Source organism: Penicillium crustosum (genome assembly GCF_028827405.1).
Source record: "Penicillium crustosum strain IBT 35664 chromosome Unknown utg000003l_segment0_segment0, whole genome shotgun sequence".
NCBI classification, from domain to species: domain Eukaryota; kingdom Fungi; phylum Ascomycota; class Eurotiomycetes; order Eurotiales; family Aspergillaceae; genus Penicillium; species Penicillium crustosum.
The window spans coordinates 492,254-512,599 of record NW_026623124.1 but is presented as its reverse complement, the minus strand read 5'-3'; the positions used below and the strand labels follow the sequence as shown (position 1 = coordinate 512,599).

Below are 20,346 nucleotides of genomic sequence, written 5' to 3'. Positions count from 1 at the left end.
AAGTGTGCCTCGTGAGCCCCCATGCAATCAGATGCGTGGGATTTGGCCCCCGACTGCTGATCCCTGCCTGATGATCCTGGCAGTGCAGGGTAGTTGACGGGGTAGGAGTTGTGCCAATTTAAAGAGGGGTACCCTGGCTTGGCACAACTCCTACCCCGTCAACCACCCCAACGGATCAATAGAGACGCTTGGCAAAAGTATTTAGGCAGAAAGGCTTTCGGGTCCATAGTCTGGAGTGTCACATAATCGTAAGCTCTTCCGCATTAAGCCTAATTAGGTATAGCCAATCCATCCTATAATTAATTAGATGTTCCCGTCTTTTTTAGGTGTACAACATATATGAAGGCGCGGGAAAAAAGCATACTTTCTGCTAGAGACTTTTCTATTTATAACCTCTAGCCGGCCACTTATGCGGCCTTCTCATGTCTTTTTGCTGGTTTTTTGGATGTTTTTCTTCAAAGGCTCTGTTCATTTGTATATGAAGGCGGTAAAAAAACCATATTCAGTGTAAGAGACTTTTTCCTATATAACCTTTGAATAGTCGGCCCAGTCTTGTCATCTCGTTTGAGATGTTCGTTTATATGTGTCTTTTTAAGGGTCTTTTTGATTGTATACGAAGGTTATGGAAAGACATTTGAAATATATTCTGTGTAAGACACTTTTCTGTCGACGGGTATGGCCTTTGATGATAGTATACCCGTGGACGTTCAAACGTCTCTACATGGTCATGGTGGCCACGTGATGGCCATCCGCTCTTTAGCCCGATCTTCAAGGCTTAAAAGTTGTATGAGTAAGCAAACCACGTGACTGATCTGAAGTAATATCACATGATCAAATTCTTGATGCCTGGATGCCTGATAACTTTCGCCGTCGCGTCGAAGCGGAAAGTGAAGGGCAAGAAAAACAAGCAACTCTGGAGAAGAGGGAACTTCTCCGACAAACAATCAACTGCATCGACCTTCTTCGCTGCCTGGCGAATCAGTCTTTGTCGATTGATATTGTCGTTTGTTCCATCTAACAGTTCTTAGAGCTGTTGCGGCCCAAAACTTGCATCCTCTGATGCCGTCAACCCGTCTCTTCTCATCCTGAACAACCCCACCCCGCGATGTCGTTCCAAGTACCCTACGAGTCCAGTCCACCTGAGACTCCAGATAAAGATCGCTCTCGCAGTCTCTGGAGCAATGTGTCGACCACGCCTGCTGGCCCGCCGCCGTCCTCTGCAGGGTCATTCATACCACATTCTACATCCAACATCAACGGTGGCTCGCGCATCAACTCCTTCTCCACAAACAATAGCGCATTCTCTACAAACCAGAACTCCTTCTCGAGAAATGACTTCTCCAACTCTGTCTTTACCAAATCCGGTAACATCAACACAAATGACAGCATCTTCGGGTCATCCTTTGGATCAACGGACTATGCCATGCCCAAGCAGACTAAAGCCCCTTCCTTCAAGCCCACAGCCAACTCTAGCCTTCGCTTCGGTGTGCCCAACGGAGGCGGATTTGGGGATTCAATGAATTTCGGACAGTCTAATGGGTTTGCCTCGTCACAAATGAGTGACTTTAATGAAGAGCAGGAAGACCAGATGGAACCGGAGGAACTCGAAGAAGAGGAAGCTGAAGAGGAAATGGACATGAGCACCCAGGATAGGTCTAAGAACTTCAACTTCTTAGACTCGGCTTTCGGGAACCCCTTTGGATCCCAGCCCTCCATGGGTGCGCAGCGCAAACCGATCTATTCGAATCCAAGCGATGCCAAGCGACCGAAGCTTGACGAGCACTGGGCGCACCAGTCGCCTGTCCGCAAGACCAACCTAGCCCCCAAAAAGCCGTCCGCGATGCCATCCATTCTTCACAACCTTGCGGCCAGATCCCGCATTGCCCCTGTTACAGAGCCAAGTGAGATGATTCTCAAAACGGAGGATGCCCTGGGAAAACTTTCCGACGAGCTCAAAGCTGCCGAATTCAAACACGTCGATTTCGATGCTGTATTGTCCAATGTATCAAAGGAACTGGCAGAGAGTTGGCAGACTTTCGCCGATGAAAGTGGGATTGACCGGCCCTACGGTGCCCATTCTGGAATTGGACCCGGGGAGAAGGCCCCCAACCTCGTCAAAGCTACCTTCTTGGCTTCATTGCTGCTCCAAATCCACCACCCTCCTCGTGAAGCACCTTCGACTGCCCACATCAACCCCATGCGCACCGGAGCTGCTGGTATGGTGAAAGCCATGACAAGACCCCCCGTTCCTAAGCCTCTACCCCAGATCTTGCTTGACTGGCTCAGCGAAAATCACGCATCGCAGACCAAGGATCTCCAAGCATTGAAATATGTGGAACCAAACCCGACCGCATCCACGAACTTCTGGGATATTATCATTGCCTCTGTGCTGCGTGGTCGCTTGACTGATGCCGCAGATGTTCTCCGTTCCGCAGACTTCAACCACGCCCGATCAGCGTTGGAGGATGGCCTACCGCAGCCTGGCTACCGCGGCGCACAACTACAAAACATCCAGCGCTGCATCAACAAGGCTCTTCAAATTCTAGAATCATGCCCTGGGACTCAATCTAAAGACTGGGAGGTCACTGGTATGGATTGGTCTCAATACCGGAAGCGCGTTCTTTCGGCTGTTACTGATCTGGAGGAATTCGCCGAGGGAGAGGAGCGGGATGAATCAATTGTGCCGGTCCCAGAGAATCGTTTCCAGGCCGTCAACTTTGGCTTGTCCACTTTTAACTCAAACAAGAACCCAATTTCATTCGCTCAATCGGCTCGCATGGCAGAAAGTCGTGTCCCATGGTCAATTTACCAGAGCTTGAGATCTATCTACCGAATTATTCTGGGTGACCCATCTGCTATCAAGGGTAAGTCTCAAGACTGGGTGGAGGCCACCATTGCCTTGACTGCTTGGTGGGATGGCGAGGATGACACTGGTTCCGGTATGGACTTTGGTGCTACCTCATCCAGCGACAACTTCCAAGATTTCTTGCGCTCGCGTGGCCCAAAGAACCATGTTCGCGCTGTTGATCGCAACATGCGTGGCGCCTACCTCGACCGCCTCGAACTAGCCCTGAGCCACACCACCACCGATGCGTCCGACAACGCTGATTTCCGACCCAATACACTCAGCAGCGTAGAGGTCGGCCTTGCATCTGTCTTCGAAGGCAACGTGCAGGGTGTATTGGAGCTAGTGCAGACATGGTCACTTTGCGTAGCTTCCGCTGTCGCAGAAGTTGCCAGCCTGGGAGGCTGGTTTGAGTCTGCAAGCAGCCAAAAGACACTGCCTGGTCTGTCTGAGAATGATCTTATGGTTCTTTCATACGGGCAGGATAGCAAGTCTCCGGCTCGCCATTTGCACAAGGACGATATTCTCCACAGTTACGCATTCGGGCTGTATGACCGAACCGTTATTGAGAACGAACACAGCTCCCGTGAAGGCTGGGAGCTGGCTATTGAGGTATTGAGCCGCTTCGACGATGCAAACCAGATGAAGAAGGCCGTATCCGAGATCGTGGATAAGCTTCCTTTGGAAAGCCCTGCTCAGTTGGATAAACTAGTGGTTCTCTGCTCGGAACTTGAGCTGGAGGATCAAGGGCGTCGGGTATCTGAGGTGAGTGATGGAAGGGAATTGCTGACTATCTGACCTAGTGCTAATTTATTGACAGCGATTCGGTGACATGTTGACTTCGAAATCCGAAAACTTCGGTCTAGCCCTCGTCTGCTATGCTCGTGCCCAGAGCCGACGCAAGGTCAAGTCAGTTGTCGATCTTTTGATCTCCTACAGCTTGGTTCAGTCACGCGCGTACCCTGCCACGGCCGATCTCGATGAACAACTGCGCGCTTTGATGAAGGAACCCAAAGCATGCCTATCGTCCATTGCCCAAATCGACGAAGAAGCTGCTCGGATTCTCCAGTTCTACCTCAGTGGTTACGCGACGCTGCGCCGGTTCTATGAGATCCGCGACGAGGAATTCGAACTGCAAGAGGGTCAGCGACCACGGTATAAGCCGTTGGCTCGGCGACGCGCCGCTGCGCAAGCCCTTGCGGCTGTCATTGGGAGTGCGGCAGATAATATTTACGGAGGTCTCTATGACCCAGACCGTGATTCCGCTGTGCAGGTGGATGGACTGCTCGCTCTGCTGGGTGAAGCTTGTGCGTTTGTGAATCGTGAGTCTCCCAATCTAACAACGTCAAATTTCTTCGTTAATACTAACCCCCAACCAGAACCCACTGCTGTGCTCTCTGTATCTCAACAATTTACCATCCTGTCCGCCATCGAGGATCTGGAAACCGTCACCCCCCGTGTATACGCACAGTGCGAGGAATGTTTCCGCTCTACCCTGCTTGAATATCAAGCATCAACTCGCGGGGGACTAGATGGACCCCCCTCCCCGCGCGCGCTATTGAAGAAATCCGTGTCCAATTTCTCCGCCTCCAGCTTCGCCTTCATCGGCAACGACATGCTCGAGTCAGCGCGCACACGCTCCGGTTCAGGATCAGGCCCTACATCTGTAGGCAGTTCGGGCGTCCTGGTTCCCGCGCCAGGCGACAAGGCCGCCGATCGCGGATGGGATTGGCGTGCCGGGCTTCCCGAGACTGCCAAGGGCGAGGATATCCTCCAGATGCTCCGACTGGGATTGGCACGCGGGTTGAGTCATAGCGCAATGGGATCGATCTGAAATTACGGCGTTAGAGTGAGATGGAGGCCTAGTTTTGAAAATGGGTGTTTTTAATCCGGGAAAATGATTTTAGCTTAGCCCACTTGCACACACACACACACAATAACTACTTGTTCGGGACCCCGCTTTGTCTTTGTGACAGGCGCTGTACGATATCAGACCTGCTATGCCACTTAATCCTTTCAGAGCCAGTACCTAGGCTCCCTGCATATCTTGTAGCAGCAGTGTATCTGCAATGTAATGCGAATTAAGTATCCAATTCGACCTTCCGATTACCGAAATCGGCAATCATCAGCAAGTGGGCTTGACCCCTCAGCCCTACGGCCTTTGACGGTTAACCCACAAGGTATCTCCGCCCATTCAACGGGGAAAACGTAGCGATTAGCGTCAAGCTAAAAAAAAAAACCGGTTCTTACGAATTACTCCATTGGTATTTCGTACTCGGTTCTCCATACATAGGCAACTCGGTTAACGTTAGCGTCAGCAGCTGAATGCGGGCGCCTAGTTCCACTCCAACACAACTTTCACAAAATGTCACCGCTTGAATGTTACAAAATTGTAAGAGAATAGATACTATTCGTATGGAAATATAATTGTCAATATGCGGTCAACAGCCCTATATCCATTAAGCCGCAGTAGTCGTGGGAATGACAGGGGGGGCTGTGTTAGAGGCTCTCTGACTCAAAAACGCCCCGATGTCCACTTGGGGCACTTTGGATTGACGATCGAACGTCTTTTAGCCAGTTATATCGCGATCCGTCATTCCTGGATCCAGTGATAACCAGTGATAATCAGTGATCTTGGTATTCACTTACTGTTCTGTGGCTGCACAGCCTGTGGCTCACCGACTCGCTGTACTGAATTGCTCATCGCGGGGTGGCCTTCTTCACTATGGGTTCACCGTCTTTACTTCCCTGCCACACTTTGTAGATCATTTTTTAGTGATATTATTACTGTTGTTACTATTACTGTGCCAAGTGAGACTTTTAGAGTCAGAGAGGTGAACATTCCAGCTGAGGGGATGGGACTGGACTGGTCTTTTTACTCTGCATCACCACCCCACTATCCTCCATAGTCACCCACTACCATACATGGAGGGGTAAAAATGGATACTCTGCTAGACTTGACCCATGGAGACAGCATGTAGATATCCAGTACCTGTCCAGTCCCTGTCTACATGGTGGAGTATCATTCACACTTCTCTTCAGCCCTATTAGCCGATTGGGCGCGCCCCGTTTGGTTTCTGCCTGGGGCTACAACCCATAGGGCTGAGGGGATATGGCCTTGGATCTACATGTTATTTTATTTTATTTTATTATTTTATAAGATTATATGATTATACTATTATTACAGTGGGTATATTATATTATATATCCATAATTATGGATCATATCCATCCTATGATCATTGCATATATAACGCCTAGTCCCTCTATATACAAACCCTCTCAGTTTGTCAAACCAGTCACTCCCTCTGATTTCATTTCGGGTCATTCTTTCGCGAGACAGCGTGCTTTTCTTCACTTGTCCGTTCTATTTTCTATTTTCTACTTCTGTTCATTCAATCGGCTGGTTCGCTTTCTCCCCTTCGAGTCTCAAACAAACAAACCATCCTTCAACCATCAACCCATTACCCCGATACTCCATATACCATACGAAATGTGTTACAAAGTTGTCGAACGATACTCTGTCTGCAAATGCCTCTACTTCGAGCACTCTATCGACCCTTGCTCTGCTTATGGACAGCGTGGCCATGGAGTACAGGAAAAGACTGTGCTGGTTGGTTATACCTGCGACAAGCACTCCGGACGAGGGATATATGCTGTTTCGCCTGGTGCGAGATGCTGGTCTGATTCTGGGTATGAGAGTCAGGGTTTGAGTGGAAATGAGAGTGGGAGTGAGGGTGAGGAGGGAGATTGGGAGATTTGAGATGGACTATGTGTTATGGCTGTGCCATTACCATTCCACGGGGGTTTCTGGTTGTTTCGGGTTATTTTTCTCCTTCTTTTTTTTCCTATTTGAAGCTCAATGTTGTGTGTCGAATGGGGGGTTCTTCCGGTATTTATTGTCGACACTGGTGTTGATGATTCCTAGTGCCGGGGAGCTCGTGGGAGTTATTCTGCACTCTCTTTTTCCGCGCTTTATCAATGCTGTGGTCGTTTCGGACTGCTCTGTGGGACATTGATTGGTTCCACTGTCTGCATTTTACTCAACCGGGTGTTGAATACCACCAAAATGGGCCGATATGAAATGCTGGTCCACATCTGGGACGGAGAGTACAGGGCGAGTGTGCGAACGAGATCGGGTAACGAAAATACGTGTGAGATTATGCGGTATGGATGATGGGCCAACGAAGAAGCATGATGTTTTCAAGATATAATGCATTGTGGGCGTTTCTTTTGTCTTTGAACGTGTCTGTCGCTATATGTCCTGCTTTTCTAGTTTGTATGAGGCAAGGACTGGTTCCTTCTTGTAGCAAGCGGTAGTAATCCATTGCATTCATTCTTTCCGTGATTCAAAGAAAAGACAGTTGGGCAATAAGAAGTTGAGCATTATCAAACAAAATGGTGACGGGATCGACGTCATATGCTTAGACCGAAGTGTCTACCACGGATCAATAGTGATAGGCGCAGACGGTAAACAGAAAAATCGGATATCTGATGCGCGACATCACCTTATTAAAGGCAACCCACTACAGCATTGGGATCCTGAGGAACCGTTCATATCAATGTTTAGGCTCTTTTACGCGGGGTGTTTCCCATAGCGTTACCTTCTGGTCGAGGATTCGACATCCAGACAGTGAGAAGGGAAGCCGAATATTTTAGCGGCCCGAAGTGTGGCTGGTTCTTCATATGTAACAAGGTGTCAAAGCCGACTAGCGAGCGAAAATATTATACCGAGAAGGATATTAAAGCCCTCACTGTGGAGTTTGTAGATTTCCGCTGGCTCGCACGGCCATTGTCGAGGTTGTCTGGTCGAGGATGTTGGGCGCAGGCCTGATGAAACTCCAGGAAGAAATCTTTCGGCACGGGAGTCTCTGGAAGATTGTGCTCCTGGGCGATTTTATGACTGATCTCGGGTTCGGGTTCAGCAATAGTGGTCAGGATGTTGTGGTGGTATGTAACTGTCTCACGGGGTATTCATCATAAAACCATTAGCGTAAAATATTGAAATTCAAAGACAGTACATTCCATTATCCAAGTACTTAATATCGCCTCTTCTATAGTACAGGGAACTTCTCTAATCTAATTAAGTTGGATCTCTAGCAATTGTGCACCAACCGCAGTGTCAGTACCATTCACATCGACGTTGACACCACTACCACCACCGGTGGTGACATAGATCTTATTCAATTGACCCTCACCCCTTCCGAAGAAAACACCCGTAGGCTCAGCAACTTCCGTCGAGTCCTCGGACCCGGCAATAATCTCACTACCAATGGCAGTCCCATTGCGGGTAAAGATAACCTGCTCGATTGTATTTCCAGCAGAGGTAGAAAGGTAAGCGAATTTGTAGTTGGCACCGTAAGTCGAGTTAAGGGCGAAACCACTGGGAGCAATAGCGAAATCATCAAACGCGCCGCCCTCGTAGATCAGCTGTCCCGTGCTGGCAGTGAGGTTGGGGTATAGCTTTGCGCGATACAAGGCGCTGTTGGCGGTCCAGTAGAGGAAGTTGTCTGACACTTTGATGCCATTGATGGAGGACATGAGGCTTTCTTGTTTGATGGCCTCCCAGGTACGACCGGTGCGGGTGTCAATTGCGAAGATGGAATCTTGAAAGGAGGCGGTAGCAAGTATAATTGTATCATTGAATCTTGCCAAGCCATTGAATCCGGTGGGCGCCGTAGGGCGACACAGGAGTTTGATTTTCGGATTGTCGCTGTCTTTGGTGAAATCGACCTCCCAAACGTGAGTCGCATTCTTTGGTGGATCTCGGATATTATCGGATGTGGTATTGGCTCCAGTCACGTAGAAGACATCGTGGGCACCTTCGGTGATACCGGAGAGACCCAGGACGGAGGTGAAATCCTTAATCACCTTCTTCCGTGGATGCTTTTCGCTGGGATCGAAAGACAGGAGATTGGCTGGAGGACCAATCTCAGTGGCTAGGATGTTGCCATTGGATCGTATGGCTAGGTTCTCTAACCAGGTGTCGTTGGAGGAGAACTGATAGAGGGTACGTGTCTTGAGCTCGGAAGCCGCGACAGCGCCTAGATAGAGAGCCAATGTAATGAATGAACGCATGCTGGGATATATAAAGGAATAAAAAAGACTTGCGAGGAAAGCGCACTGATAGAATTTGTCAATGAAAACTAGACTGGTCCCTAAGGAGTTTTATACCTCTGGCGCTATTGTACTAGTGCGGAATGATTAGATTATTGGTCGGTTTAGACCATGCGGCACATACTCATGCTTCACCTATAGATTCAGTCTCACGAGGCAAGATCAGCCAAAGTCTATAGAAGCCGGAAAGGGGATACGACTACGTTGAAACCCCTTCCAAGGTTGGCACTTCGTTTAACTCCGAGGGTGTCGGTCGACATACCCATTTCGGTGTTTAAGGCCGAATATCTCGGTGATAATCTCAGTTGATCAGAAGATCTACATATTATTGCCTACAATACGGAATAGCTGGCTTCTTCTGCTTCTGATTCATGGTAAATTCCGGACATCCGGTTTCTAATGCTTCCTTGGGTTTACAATTAAATAAGGTGTGACGCTAAGATTTAATTGTTTGAAGTGGACGGTGGGGATACAACGCGTATGTGGCTCGGTATAATCTTGGAACATTCAAGCGGATCTTTCAGGGGGCTCTAATGGGACGTGCTGGTACAGATTACGACGATCGCCGTTTGCACTTCCTTGAAAATATCGAAGTATAAAGTCCCCGGCCATCCAACAGCTTCAACCTTCCTCATTTTTCTTGGCTTCTCATCGTCTTTCGTTTGTATCAGGAATTCCGGTATTATCCATGCATTATAAATCTACTGCTGCAGCCATCTGCGGCATAGTGCCCATCGTCTCAGGCGCACTTTACAATACCGTCATCGAAACCAAGTATGGAGGCGTCCAGGGCTACCCTGCTTTCAATGCCTCCAACACCGGCAACTTGACCCATTGGAAGGATATCACCGTGTGGAAAGGCATCCCATTCGCCGCCACGACTGGAGGCCAGAACCGGTGGAAAGCCCCCCAAACGGCTAGCGCATGGAATGGGACATTGGATGCAAAAAACTGGGGAAATGTTTGCCCTTCAGCAACTGATGGCAATAACGACTACACCATTGACGAAGATTGCTTGAACCTCAATATCTGGAGTCCTGCCAATTCCACCAATGCTAAGCTCCCGGTGGTCATGTGGAGTTACCCAGCTCTCTCGACTGCGGCAGACGCCCTCTTTGATGGTGGTGGGATGGCAGACCAGGGCATTGTCTTTGTTAATTACAACTACCGTACTGGGTCCTTTGGATGGCTGGCCTCTCCAGAACTTACTGAGGAGTTTGGAAATGGACAAAACTCCTCTGGAAACTGGGGTATGCTCGACCAGTTCGCTGCCCTCAAGTGGATCAGGGCCAACATTGCCCATTTCGGAGGTGACCCAGATCACATCACTGTTATGGGTCAATCTGCTGGGTCTGCTGCAACTCAGCATATCTTAAATAGCCCCTTGACCAAGGGATTGATTAGTGGGGCTATAATTCAAAGTGGTGTTCGGGATCCACATGATCCTTTGTGTACCAGCCTTGCTGAGGCGTACGCGACCCTTGATTCCTCCTACTCCACAGCGAGCTCTTACTTAGAGAGTCTGAATGTCTCTAGTATTGCTGAGGCACGTGAACTACCTATGGCGAGCCTGGTCACGAACTTCCTGAGTTCGAACTTTGACTTCTCGGCCACGCTTGATTACTACGCCATCCCTGACACTTACTACAACACTTTAACCTACAAGTTAGCTCAAGATGTGCCTGTCATCACCGGCAACACAAAGGATGAAAGTGGTGCGAGTTATGGTTTGGATATCACCATGTCAGAGTACCTGACAGACCTCAACGAGACCTACAGTGGCCCCTGGGTGCAGCGCTTCCTTCGTCTCTATCCGGCATATGACAACACTACTGCTTCTGGAGCATACAATTCCCAGTTCACGGACCGCTCCAAGGTTGGCACATGGCTCTGGTCTCAGATGTGGAACAAGGCCTACAATAGCCCGGTATACAACTACTTCTGGGATCACGCTCCTCCTGGCCAGGACCAGGGTGCTTACCACGAGTCTGAGATCAACTATGTCCTAAACAACCTTTATGCTACCGACAACTCATGGACTGCAGAGGACTATGCCATCGCCAAGAAGATGAATGGATACTGGGCCAACTTCATCAAGAATGGAAACCCTAACGGTGATGGGTTGACTTCTTGGCCTGCCGTAAACTCGAGCGAGCTCGTTCAGCATGTTGGAAATGGATGGGGCCAGATCCCTGTCGCATTTAGCAAGAAGGTCGCCCTCTTTAGGTCATGGTTCAGTACCTTGAAGAAGTATTAAATTGATTTTAAACTTCCCTAGTGGGCAACTGTAATGGAACGAATTACAGTTGAATCAACTATTGTTTATATTCAATTGGGGTTTTCATGAAGGGCAGATGAAATTCCACCACTATTAAACAAATGGTAGACCTTTTATAGATCCGGCAGTAGACGAGATAAAAAGTATGATCATCATCATTCCTCACGCGCTAGCTTCCTCGGCTGAACTACGGTATAAACTCTTTGCATCGTACCATGTCTCTGAAACGCTCTGTGTCTTGGCCTCAGCCCGGGAAAGATATGTACCGGCCTTATTGTAAGGCTAGGATAATATTGCGGATTTAAACCACATGCATACAGCAGGGTCATAGCTTAATACAACTAAGCCAGACAATGTAATGCATGTACGAGCCCAGTCCCACATATCTTCAGGATTTTATCGTCAGACCATAACTATTCTTCTACAACTTGATGCGTACTTCAACGGCACTGACTACCTATTGAAGTTTAGCGCTTCGGGTTTATCAGATCAACCCCTTGAATTTCCCCCACACCGAGTGATCTGCGGCTCATCACAGCTTTAATAATAGAGCGTAACGGTGGGAACGCGTCACCTGGTCCTCAGATCGTCTCAATTTTATCATTCTCATACCTAGGCACTCTGCCGCTAATCAAGTTTCTACTTTATATAAACACACCCCTTCGGATTCAATGTATACTTAAACAGAAACCATTACCATTCGATCCATGACCATTTCCTTACATCACTGGGAAGATGAAGTTTTATGAAGACCTCGCCCGCGGGGCTGGCATCTTTGCCCTGCTTGCCGTGGCAGACGCAGCCCTGTACGACCAGACCATCAAGATTCCCCAGGGAAAGTTGCAGGGTGCAGCTGCCTTCAATAGCAGCAGTGCACCGTCCACCATCTCCAACTGGGAGGACATCTCCGTTTGGAAGGGTATTCCGTACGCAGGCACCACAGCCGGCGAATACCGCTGGAAACCACCCCAATCTGCCCCATCTTGGAACGGAACCTACAAGGCTACTTCCTTCGGAGCAAGCTGCCCCAGCCAGTCGGCTGGTGACGGTTACAGCGAGGACTGTCTCACCATAAACATATGGAGTCCCGCTACCTCGGCTAATGCCAAACTACCCGTCATGTTCTGGTCGTATGCTGCAGGCGGCGAATCCTCTCAGTCGACCTATGATGGTGCTGGTATGGCTGGTAAAGATATCGTCTTTGTCAGCTACAACTTCCGCACCGGACCCCTGGGCTGGCTCACTCTGCCTGAGCTGGAAAAGGAAACCGGCGCGACGGGCAACTACGGCTTGCTAGACCAGATTGCTGCTCTCAAATGGGTTCATGAGAACATTGCTACGTTCGGTGGAGACCCCGAGGCCATCACTGCCGCTGGACAATCCTTCGGCTCAGGAGCCAGCTACCACATCCTTAACAGTCCTCTCTCCAAAGGTCTGATTAAGGGAGTTATCGCAGAAAGTGGTATCAAGGACCCATACGACCCGAATATGGTGGGATACGGCAGTGACTACCGGAATATGTCCTGGGCCTTGGATTTCAGCAACACCTTCTATGAATCATTGAATGTTTCCAGTCTGGCAGAGCTGAGAGCCTTGGACCTTTCGACTGTGTTGACCGGAACTGGTACCACCGACTTCACCGGCTTTGACCCAGTACTGAACAATCACTCTATTCCCCACAAGTACATCGTTAGCTTGGAGGAGGGAGCGGCGAACAACGTACCAATCCTGGTTGGTAACAACAAGGATGAGGACGGCATCAATACGACCGCATCCTACAGCGTGGCAGAGTATGAAGAGGAGATCACCGCAATCTACGGGGACTATGCCGCCGGACTCCTGGCTCTTCACCCGGCCAACACCACCGCTGCCGCCACGAATGCCTACAATGCCATCTTGCGTGCGGGATACTGCACCTCCACCTGGTCCTTCGCCAACCGATGGAGCAAGACCTCCGATCAGCCTATTTACTACTACTTGTGGAGCTACGATCCCTCAAGTAGTGGTGCCACTCATGGTTCAGAGGTTGTGTATGCTCTGGGTAACTTATATGCTCAGTCCTCAAGCTACAGCGAGACTGACTACGAGGTTTCCGAGAAGATGTCGTCTTACTGGGCCAATTTCGTTAAGACTCAGAACCCCAATAAGGGAGGGTCGAGCACCAATGGGACATTGCCGTATTGGGGGGCTAATGTTCCCTCGCAAAACAGTCAGTTTGATTTGGGCACTTCCTGGAAAAAGATTCCCATCACTTCCAGTGCCAAGGAGAAGGAAGTCCTGTTGAAATATTTCAAGTCGGCTACTCCTAGTCCGTACTAGGTGTTTGTATATTATTGAGATCGCCTGAATCTGTCTGACAGGACTGGCAGCTACAAATAGCTTCCTCCCCCTCTGCTTCTTTTCCCCTACCCAGTACAGTTAGAGACTTCAATATAGTTAGACTGTCTGCTCTATCTCGTTGTATCTCAACATATACATTGTATTGGATGGAGGGCACATTGATATTTAGTGCACAGAAACTTATGATCCAGGAGCACTCTAGCTATGTCACAATTTACGCCTACAGTGTACTCTCATATAATTTACCATCTACATGCTAGATCTTGTATGTATCAGTGTAATTGGTGAAGTTAACCAGTTAAATTTATTCAACTCAAAGGTCAACGAAAATCTTGGAAATATTCACATCCGCCGGTCGGAAGGGATACGAAACTTCCCCAGACGCATCTTTCTCTTCGAACGTGGTCGTATGAAACTGCCCAATAATAGTCCCCTTGAACGGAGCCGGCGGGTTCGACCACACCTTTTGCACAGCATAAGAAACACTTTCAATCTGGATACCCCGGTACCCTTCAGCCGCCGAACGTCTCATCATCTCTTCAGCCAGAATTCTCATAAGCCCATGACCAGAATGAGACTGGAGGGTATTGGTAGCGTTGCGCATCAGCACTTGTCCACGGGCAGTGGGTTTCCACGACGCAGGATCGCGCTGGTCACGTTCTTCGAGGGAATGGTAGACTGTTTCGAATAAGGGGAGTGCTTCTATCAGAGGTTTTATCTTATCCGTGTCTAGCTCGTCGATCCCATCGTAGGCCATCGCAATTGAGACTAGTGGGAAGTCCATTTGCTCTGCGAGATCGCTTTCGGTGGCATTGTCATCTTCTAGATTCCAGTACAGTTTGCCCCCCGTGGCTGCGGATTCGGGTCGTTTGAATTGGTATTCTTTGTCGAAGATACCGAGGGACTTTCCTGAGTCGATTTGGTGCTTGATTAAATAGTGCGCATGTCGGAAACTCTGGTAGACTCGCTGGGTTTTGTTCTCGGGATACACAACCGGCCAGAGCGGGGAGTGGAATAGATTCGTATGAATGCAAATTGCCCGGGCCCATTCTTCATGTTCTGGTCCAAGAACGCGGATTTCATACTGAGGTGGGAGAGATGGAGCCATTTTGGTCAAAGTACGAAATTTAGAAAACGTCAGATGAGGGGGACGAGAAGACTATTAATACTCGTGCAGATCGTATTAGTTGCTTACTTAATTGTCAGCTACGGGGGGTGTAACCATTTCCTCTCTGGTGGAGTGATAAATATATAATTAATGTAACTTGATGTAACTTCATGTAACTAATGTAAGTATGGGATGTTATTTTATGGTAGGAAAATCATCAAGGTGGCTGCCTAGAGACCCGACCTAACTACTAGCAACACTTGAGGGATCCATTAAGTGGATTCTTAATCATTGGAATATGAAACTAGCGAGCCCCGAGCTAGTATCTCCCTAACCTCAGCTGTTTCATCAAGTGCACGCCTCCCAATGTGGAAATCATTAAGAGCTAGGATGAAAATATTCAACAAATGCTCCATTTTCTTCAAAATGACTCTATAAAAACACCTTTGCGTGGCCCAAGCATGCGCGTAACCCTTGTATTTGTTAATGGAGCCCTTTGAAATATTTTCGATTCCAGTTCTTTGAGATATGACCCAGCCCCCTTCTTCGGAGGATGAATTTCGAAACACATCCCAGTTCTCGCCGGTTATCTGTGACTTGTGTAGTCTGATTGATCGGCATAAGAGTGGCGTGGCTATGTCTTTAAATAACTTACACACCTTACATAGGTGTTGAAGATCTTCTCGGGTGCACACCTGTAGTTATGTTTTTACGACAAAGGCTCGTGGGATACACCAGTACTGGAATTTTACCCCAAAGATGAGGTCCTATATATACGGTATCTCTTAGGCGGCCTTATGGTGCTTTGTGTTCAATTTTAAACAGAGGTTAACATATAATGAGGGTTGCATTTACGAGTTGGGTAGAGTAGTATTCATGGAGGATGGCATTGACGGCCTAGTCCTCGCACTAACATCTTTCCAACGAGCTTGGACACCGATACGTGACCAACAAGGCAGCCTATTAATTAAATGACACTTCCTCCTACACTCTAGTAGCATGGTTGATCGAGCATGTCTCAAATGATAATCATCTTATACTCTTTTTCTTCCGGTCCATTCTTTCGAGGAGTTCATTGTGTTTTCTATGATAGCTCTGAAAGAATACTATAGAGATACCATAGTGATTGAAGAACTACTGGTTATTCGTTACCGGTGTCTATTAGCGAGACATCCAAGGCGGATTGTGTTCATGCATATCAAATATAGAGATGTCGTTGATCGTTGGACTCTAAAGGGCAGCTATACGGTCACGGAAAAGTTGCCGAGTTCGGTCAGGGTCAAGTGGGTCAAATACTCAGATATTAGGCACCAAATAGGAATAGCTTGAACACATTGGGCAAAAGGCGACGGGAGAAAGTAGTAGTGAATAGCAGAGTGAACAGGAGGTTAGGGGAGGGGAGACTGACCCACCGCGGAAAGTAGTTCCACCGAACACCCGAGAGACCACCTATAAAACGTACTTGGGAAACCCCCTGGGCACTTCTTTTTTCCAGAGATCTCTCATATCCCACGAGTCATTGATGTGAAGATATCAATGCCGTGCATTCGAATATTTCGAACACCGTTCGTGTCTAGTTGGTCGGATGTATTGGCACCTACCTTTCTTTTGAACCCGACAGAAGGCTTCGTCCTCTCAAGGGCTCACTGATGACGCCAATGGGCCCAGAAATCCAATCAGCAAAACATGTTACAGAGAAGCTTGCAATCTGCTAGAACACCGATGAACCAGGCAATGCCTATGATGTATGGCAACCGGAAGATTCGTGTCGTGATAAAGCAGCTCCCGAATGGGGGGTGATCACAAGCATTTCCCGTGGCCAATATCTGTCATGTTAATAAGATAGTTAACTGCGCTCTGTTTATGCTGCGATAATGAGAAACTAGAAGCGTGGCCAGCGCCCCTTCATGTAACCTCTCACCAGCCATTCATCACCCGCCACCAGTGCGGTAAAAGGACTGGCAAAGAGGAGGCGCAAGTCACTTGCGCCATATTGTATTTGCGATTTTGTGACGGCGAGTAATACACAGCGTCGACTTTTGCCCCTCGTTGATCCGCTCATATCCATCATCGCCCGTCATAGTACGGAAAGATGTAAAGTACGAGCAGCAAGAGAACGAGGATTATTTCCTATGTTCTAACCTACTGCCTCGGAAGTGTTAGTATGAGCAGTAAGTGGACGGACCTTTGCCTATGTTCTAGCCTACAGTTCTTTTTTCACTTCTGGCATGCCCATGAGGTTTTTCTGCTGAGGCCATATGCGATTTTCGGATCTGCACTCCTATGGTCTCTTCAGCGTCCGTTGAGAACCATACTCATGGTTCACGATGTACGCAAGGCGAATTCAATCTCGGTAAGTATTGTGCTGGTCTTCTGCGGTCACTATAGCTTGATTCCAATATCATCACGACTTTTTATCGACTTATTCAAATGCAAACCATGTCATTGAGTATCAACCTAACTTCCTCTTTTCGAGTAAAACCAACTTGCGTGCTCATACGGTCATTTATACAGTTCAAACATCTGTGGATGTCCACGGCAAAACCTTCTCCCCCCTTCCAATACCGCTACCTCCCCCTCCCTTATGCTCCGCCTACTTGACTGGGTGATTTGAGTTCTCTACGTGCAAGATACCGGAATGAGTCCCAGTCTGACTGGTGTAGCTGGTTATTCCTGGTGGATTGTATCTCACAAGATACAAATAAACAGGAAAAAAATATTAATGTCAACTCCAAATATATACATATGCCCATCAGCTTCGGCCATTTTCTTGCAGAGCTCAGGGGTCCATAAACAAAAAGACCAACCCGCCTATCGTAACACACACGAAAAATGCAGTCAGGATTCCAGCTCCTGCTTTGTCTGCCGTCGTGATAGGTGCCAACGTCGCAGGCGCTCCAGTTTTCCTCGTCCCAGCATTCGGGTCACTTGTGCCATTTCCTCCTGTGGCAGTTGACACTGGTTTTGAGGATGCGCCCAGGAATTTCAGCATAACAGCACTCATGATCTGACTCCCACTAATCGCGTTCTCCATTGAATTCTGTCCATCATATCCGCCGTACCAGTGGTTTCCACAGAGGTTTTCGTTGTTGCCGGTGCATGAATTTGCAGCACCTGCAGCGGAAATTTGGAGTTTTGGTAGGATCTTCTCCTTAAGCTCGGGGATGATCAATGCGATATCTGCAAGCCAGGACACCGTAAGGCCTTTGAAAAGTGGGCCATTGGCGTCTAAGTAGCATCGGCTCGATGCTTCGCAGTTCCAGTCTGTAATCACACCTCCGTGTTGGGGTAGGGCAAATGTAGTAAAGATTGCGTCCACTAGGTTGTTTGTGATATTGAGCCACTTGGCATCGTTCGTCTGCATGGTTTAGTATTAGCATGTCAAAACAGATAAGAAAAAAAAAAAAAAAAAAAAAACAATACTCACGTAGGCATACATATATGCAGCACCAGACGCAAAGGTACCATAGTTGTAGGTCCATCGGGTGTTGTCAGGAAGACTGCAACCATCAGGACCTCCAGTGCCTCCTCGGACACTATCTGCCACTGCCCAGGTTGTATCATTGACCAGATTCACATGGGTAGACCAATCCCAGACTTTCTCCGCCCATGTAGAGTATCCCTTCTCTTTTTTGAACCAAGCGAGACGAGCTGCGAGCATGAAAAAGCCACCGTTCGACACCGCGTTCTTCATGGTAAACCCACTTTGCCAGAGCTCCTTCTGCCAGCGAATACCACCTCCGCAAACAGTCGTGTCCCACCCTTTGCCATCTGGATCTTTCTGGTCATTGAAAACACCCTCTGCAAGGGTGAGCCAAGTATCACCCGTTGGTCGATTCGGGAAATTATACTCCGCTGCTGTGATCGCCGCGAGGCCCCAGAACATTTGATCGTCATTTCCCTATGGAAGAGTTAGCACGATGCGATTTCAGATCCTAAAGCGGGGTATTTACTATGCCTGTTGCCCACGTGGGCATAAAGTCTCCGGTCGAACTCCCCTGATGTTGCATTCCGATGCTGACCTCCTCGTTATAGGTTGTGTCGTTGGTCGCGTGCCAATAGTTGAGACAAGCCAGAAATAATGCGGCTCCTGTCCACCATGATCTTGAGATAAAACCCGGGTTATCCGTTCCATTTTCTTTGTACCATGTCATCATGTTGTATGTCGCGATACTTCCAGCATCTTTGATGGATTCTACTCATTGGGAAAAAAAAGAACATGGTAATTAGCAATTCAGCTCTTCGAAATCAGAGGGAGAATATATATTCCCCCGCGATCCCACTCCTTACGTTGATCGTTAACATCGAGGTTAATCGCGCAGACATGACTGGCAAGCGGTAGAATGCGCAAAGCCAGTATGGCTATATGCCCAGCACCTTTAACCCTCATCGTCCTGGTAAACCGCAGGTGCCGAGAGTAGCCAAGGAGTTGATTTTCTTGGCCGGTGGAGTTTGTTAAAGAAAAGGAACCTCAGGAACGTGATTAAGCAAATGTTTCAGCCTGGACGAGGCGAAGCATTCACCATTGTCTTTCATTGGAGTCCCTCAAACAAAGTGGGACCCCCTGAAATGGATGGGGCCAAACCCTCGGGGTGTGTTTCAATCAAATGATTCGTTAAAAAAAAATAGTTGTGTTAATGTACGGATACGGTGACTTTGAAAAGACTCCTATCACCGTCCCACATGTCTTACCCAATCTCCGTGCTGACTGGCAATGTGCAGAGGTGCCCGGATACTCCGGCTCCCCGCCTAACCACGCTATTTTTATAATTTCCCCTTTCCTTTACTGTCAACTCATTAAGTCCGAAAGTACGAAGTAAGCGCCAAGCGTGTAGGCTCTGCAGGGTCAAAGGGTCAATCAGGGTCGAGGTCCCACCTTTCGGCCCGTGGCGCAGGGCCCAGAGCCAAGACTATGTCCGTGAGGTCAACGGCTTGAGCCTACCTAGGAGGTAGGTATATATAAAAGTTAAACCATCACACACTTACATTTGCTACCCCAGAATATAGAATATAGTATTAGTTCACCACAGCCCCTATGTAATATTGCGCAACCGCATTGACCCCCTCGGTTTTTAGAATCATATTCCAAATCAGGGGATCTCGTCAGGGGTATATAAACCTTGGATTGTTAGTTTGAAACATTAATAATTCCCCCACCGTAGTATTTATTCACTATAACAATATAGTTATAGTAGGCCCTAACATGTGTTAGAGACCAGAGTCCTGTTCAACCCATCCGAAGTAAGGCTCAGTCGGTCAAACTTGTATGTCATGTATAGGTACTCCAACATATATTCCGATGCAGAGACAACCAGACGTTTTTGTTATGTCTGATCTTCTACTCCGTAGTCTAGCGGTTAAAGGCTCTTACCCCTTAGGAGTACCTACCTACCTAGGTAGGTCCCGAGTCCCGCTTAAGTACTAATGTCCCCACACGATGGATTACCTAAACTTGAACCAGTCTTTCCAAAGTGAGACAACGATATATTCCGTAAAAGGGCATTTACTTCTTTTTCCATTTCTGCCGGTAGATCCTCGGTTATGAACATACACAGCTAAAACAAAAATTTGAGTTATGGATCATTGAATAATATTGAATTCTATGAACAAATCCGTTTGAGCAAGTAATTGTACATTCTAAATATGTATGGTAGCCATG

At 48.1% G+C, this 20,346-nt stretch overlaps 7 protein-coding genes across 7 annotated transcripts; 4 read left to right on the top strand and 3 right to left on the bottom strand.

Moving 5' to 3' along the window:
- Positions 1 to 1,105: 1,105 nt before the first annotated feature.
- Positions 1,106 to 4,679, top strand: N7487_007259 (putative nuclear pore complex subunit Nup85; the record flags this gene model as incomplete). The annotated part of the gene is made up of 3 exons (XM_056874989.1): positions 1,106 to 3,610; positions 3,666 to 4,167; positions 4,225 to 4,679. The coding sequence occupies 3 exons, from the start codon at positions 1,106 to 1,108 to the stop codon at positions 4,677 to 4,679; spliced, it is 3,462 nt and encodes a 1,153-aa protein (XP_056727177.1).
- Positions 4,680 to 6,337: 1,658 nt separating this feature from the next.
- On the top strand, positions 6,338 to 6,607 carry N7487_007258 (uncharacterized protein; the record flags this gene model as incomplete). Its single annotated transcript, XM_056874988.1, has 1 exon — positions 6,338 to 6,607. The coding sequence occupies one exon, from the start codon at positions 6,338 to 6,340 to the stop codon at positions 6,605 to 6,607; it is 270 nt and encodes an 89-aa protein (XP_056727176.1).
- Positions 6,608 to 7,923: 1,316 nt separating this feature from the next.
- N7487_007257 (uncharacterized protein) lies at positions 7,924 to 8,922 on the bottom strand (the record flags this gene model as incomplete). Its single annotated transcript, XM_056874987.1, has 1 exon — positions 7,924 to 8,922. The coding sequence occupies one exon, from the start codon at positions 8,920 to 8,922 to the stop codon at positions 7,924 to 7,926; it is 999 nt and encodes a 332-aa protein (XP_056727175.1).
- A 727-nt stretch (positions 8,923 to 9,649) lies between these two features.
- On the top strand, positions 9,650 to 11,218 carry N7487_007256 (carboxylesterase/lipase family protein; the record flags this gene model as incomplete). The annotated part of the gene is made up of 1 exon (XM_056874986.1): positions 9,650 to 11,218. The coding sequence occupies one exon, from the start codon at positions 9,650 to 9,652 to the stop codon at positions 11,216 to 11,218; it is 1,569 nt and encodes a 522-aa protein (XP_056727174.1).
- A 756-nt stretch (positions 11,219 to 11,974) lies between these two features.
- Positions 11,975 to 13,781, top strand: N7487_007255 (carboxylesterase/lipase family protein; the record flags this gene model as incomplete). Its single annotated transcript, XM_056874985.1, has 2 exons — positions 11,975 to 13,448; positions 13,771 to 13,781. The coding sequence occupies 2 exons, from the start codon at positions 11,975 to 11,977 to the stop codon at positions 13,779 to 13,781; spliced, it is 1,485 nt and encodes a 494-aa protein (XP_056727173.1).
- A 111-nt stretch (positions 13,782 to 13,892) lies between these two features.
- Positions 13,893 to 14,687, bottom strand: N7487_007254 (uncharacterized protein; the record flags this gene model as incomplete). The annotated part of the gene is made up of 1 exon (XM_056874984.1): positions 13,893 to 14,687. One exon carries the CDS (start codon positions 14,685 to 14,687, stop codon positions 13,893 to 13,895), a length of 795 nt encoding a protein of 264 aa, XP_056727172.1.
- Positions 14,688 to 17,466: 2,779 nt separating this feature from the next.
- On the bottom strand, positions 17,467 to 18,844 carry N7487_007253 (glycoside hydrolase family 76 protein; the record flags this gene model as incomplete). Its single annotated transcript, XM_056874983.1, has 3 exons — positions 17,467 to 18,045; positions 18,115 to 18,588; positions 18,641 to 18,844. The coding sequence occupies 3 exons, from the start codon at positions 18,842 to 18,844 to the stop codon at positions 17,467 to 17,469; spliced, it is 1,257 nt and encodes a 418-aa protein (XP_056727171.1).
- Positions 18,845 to 20,346: the final 1,502 nt, after the last annotated feature.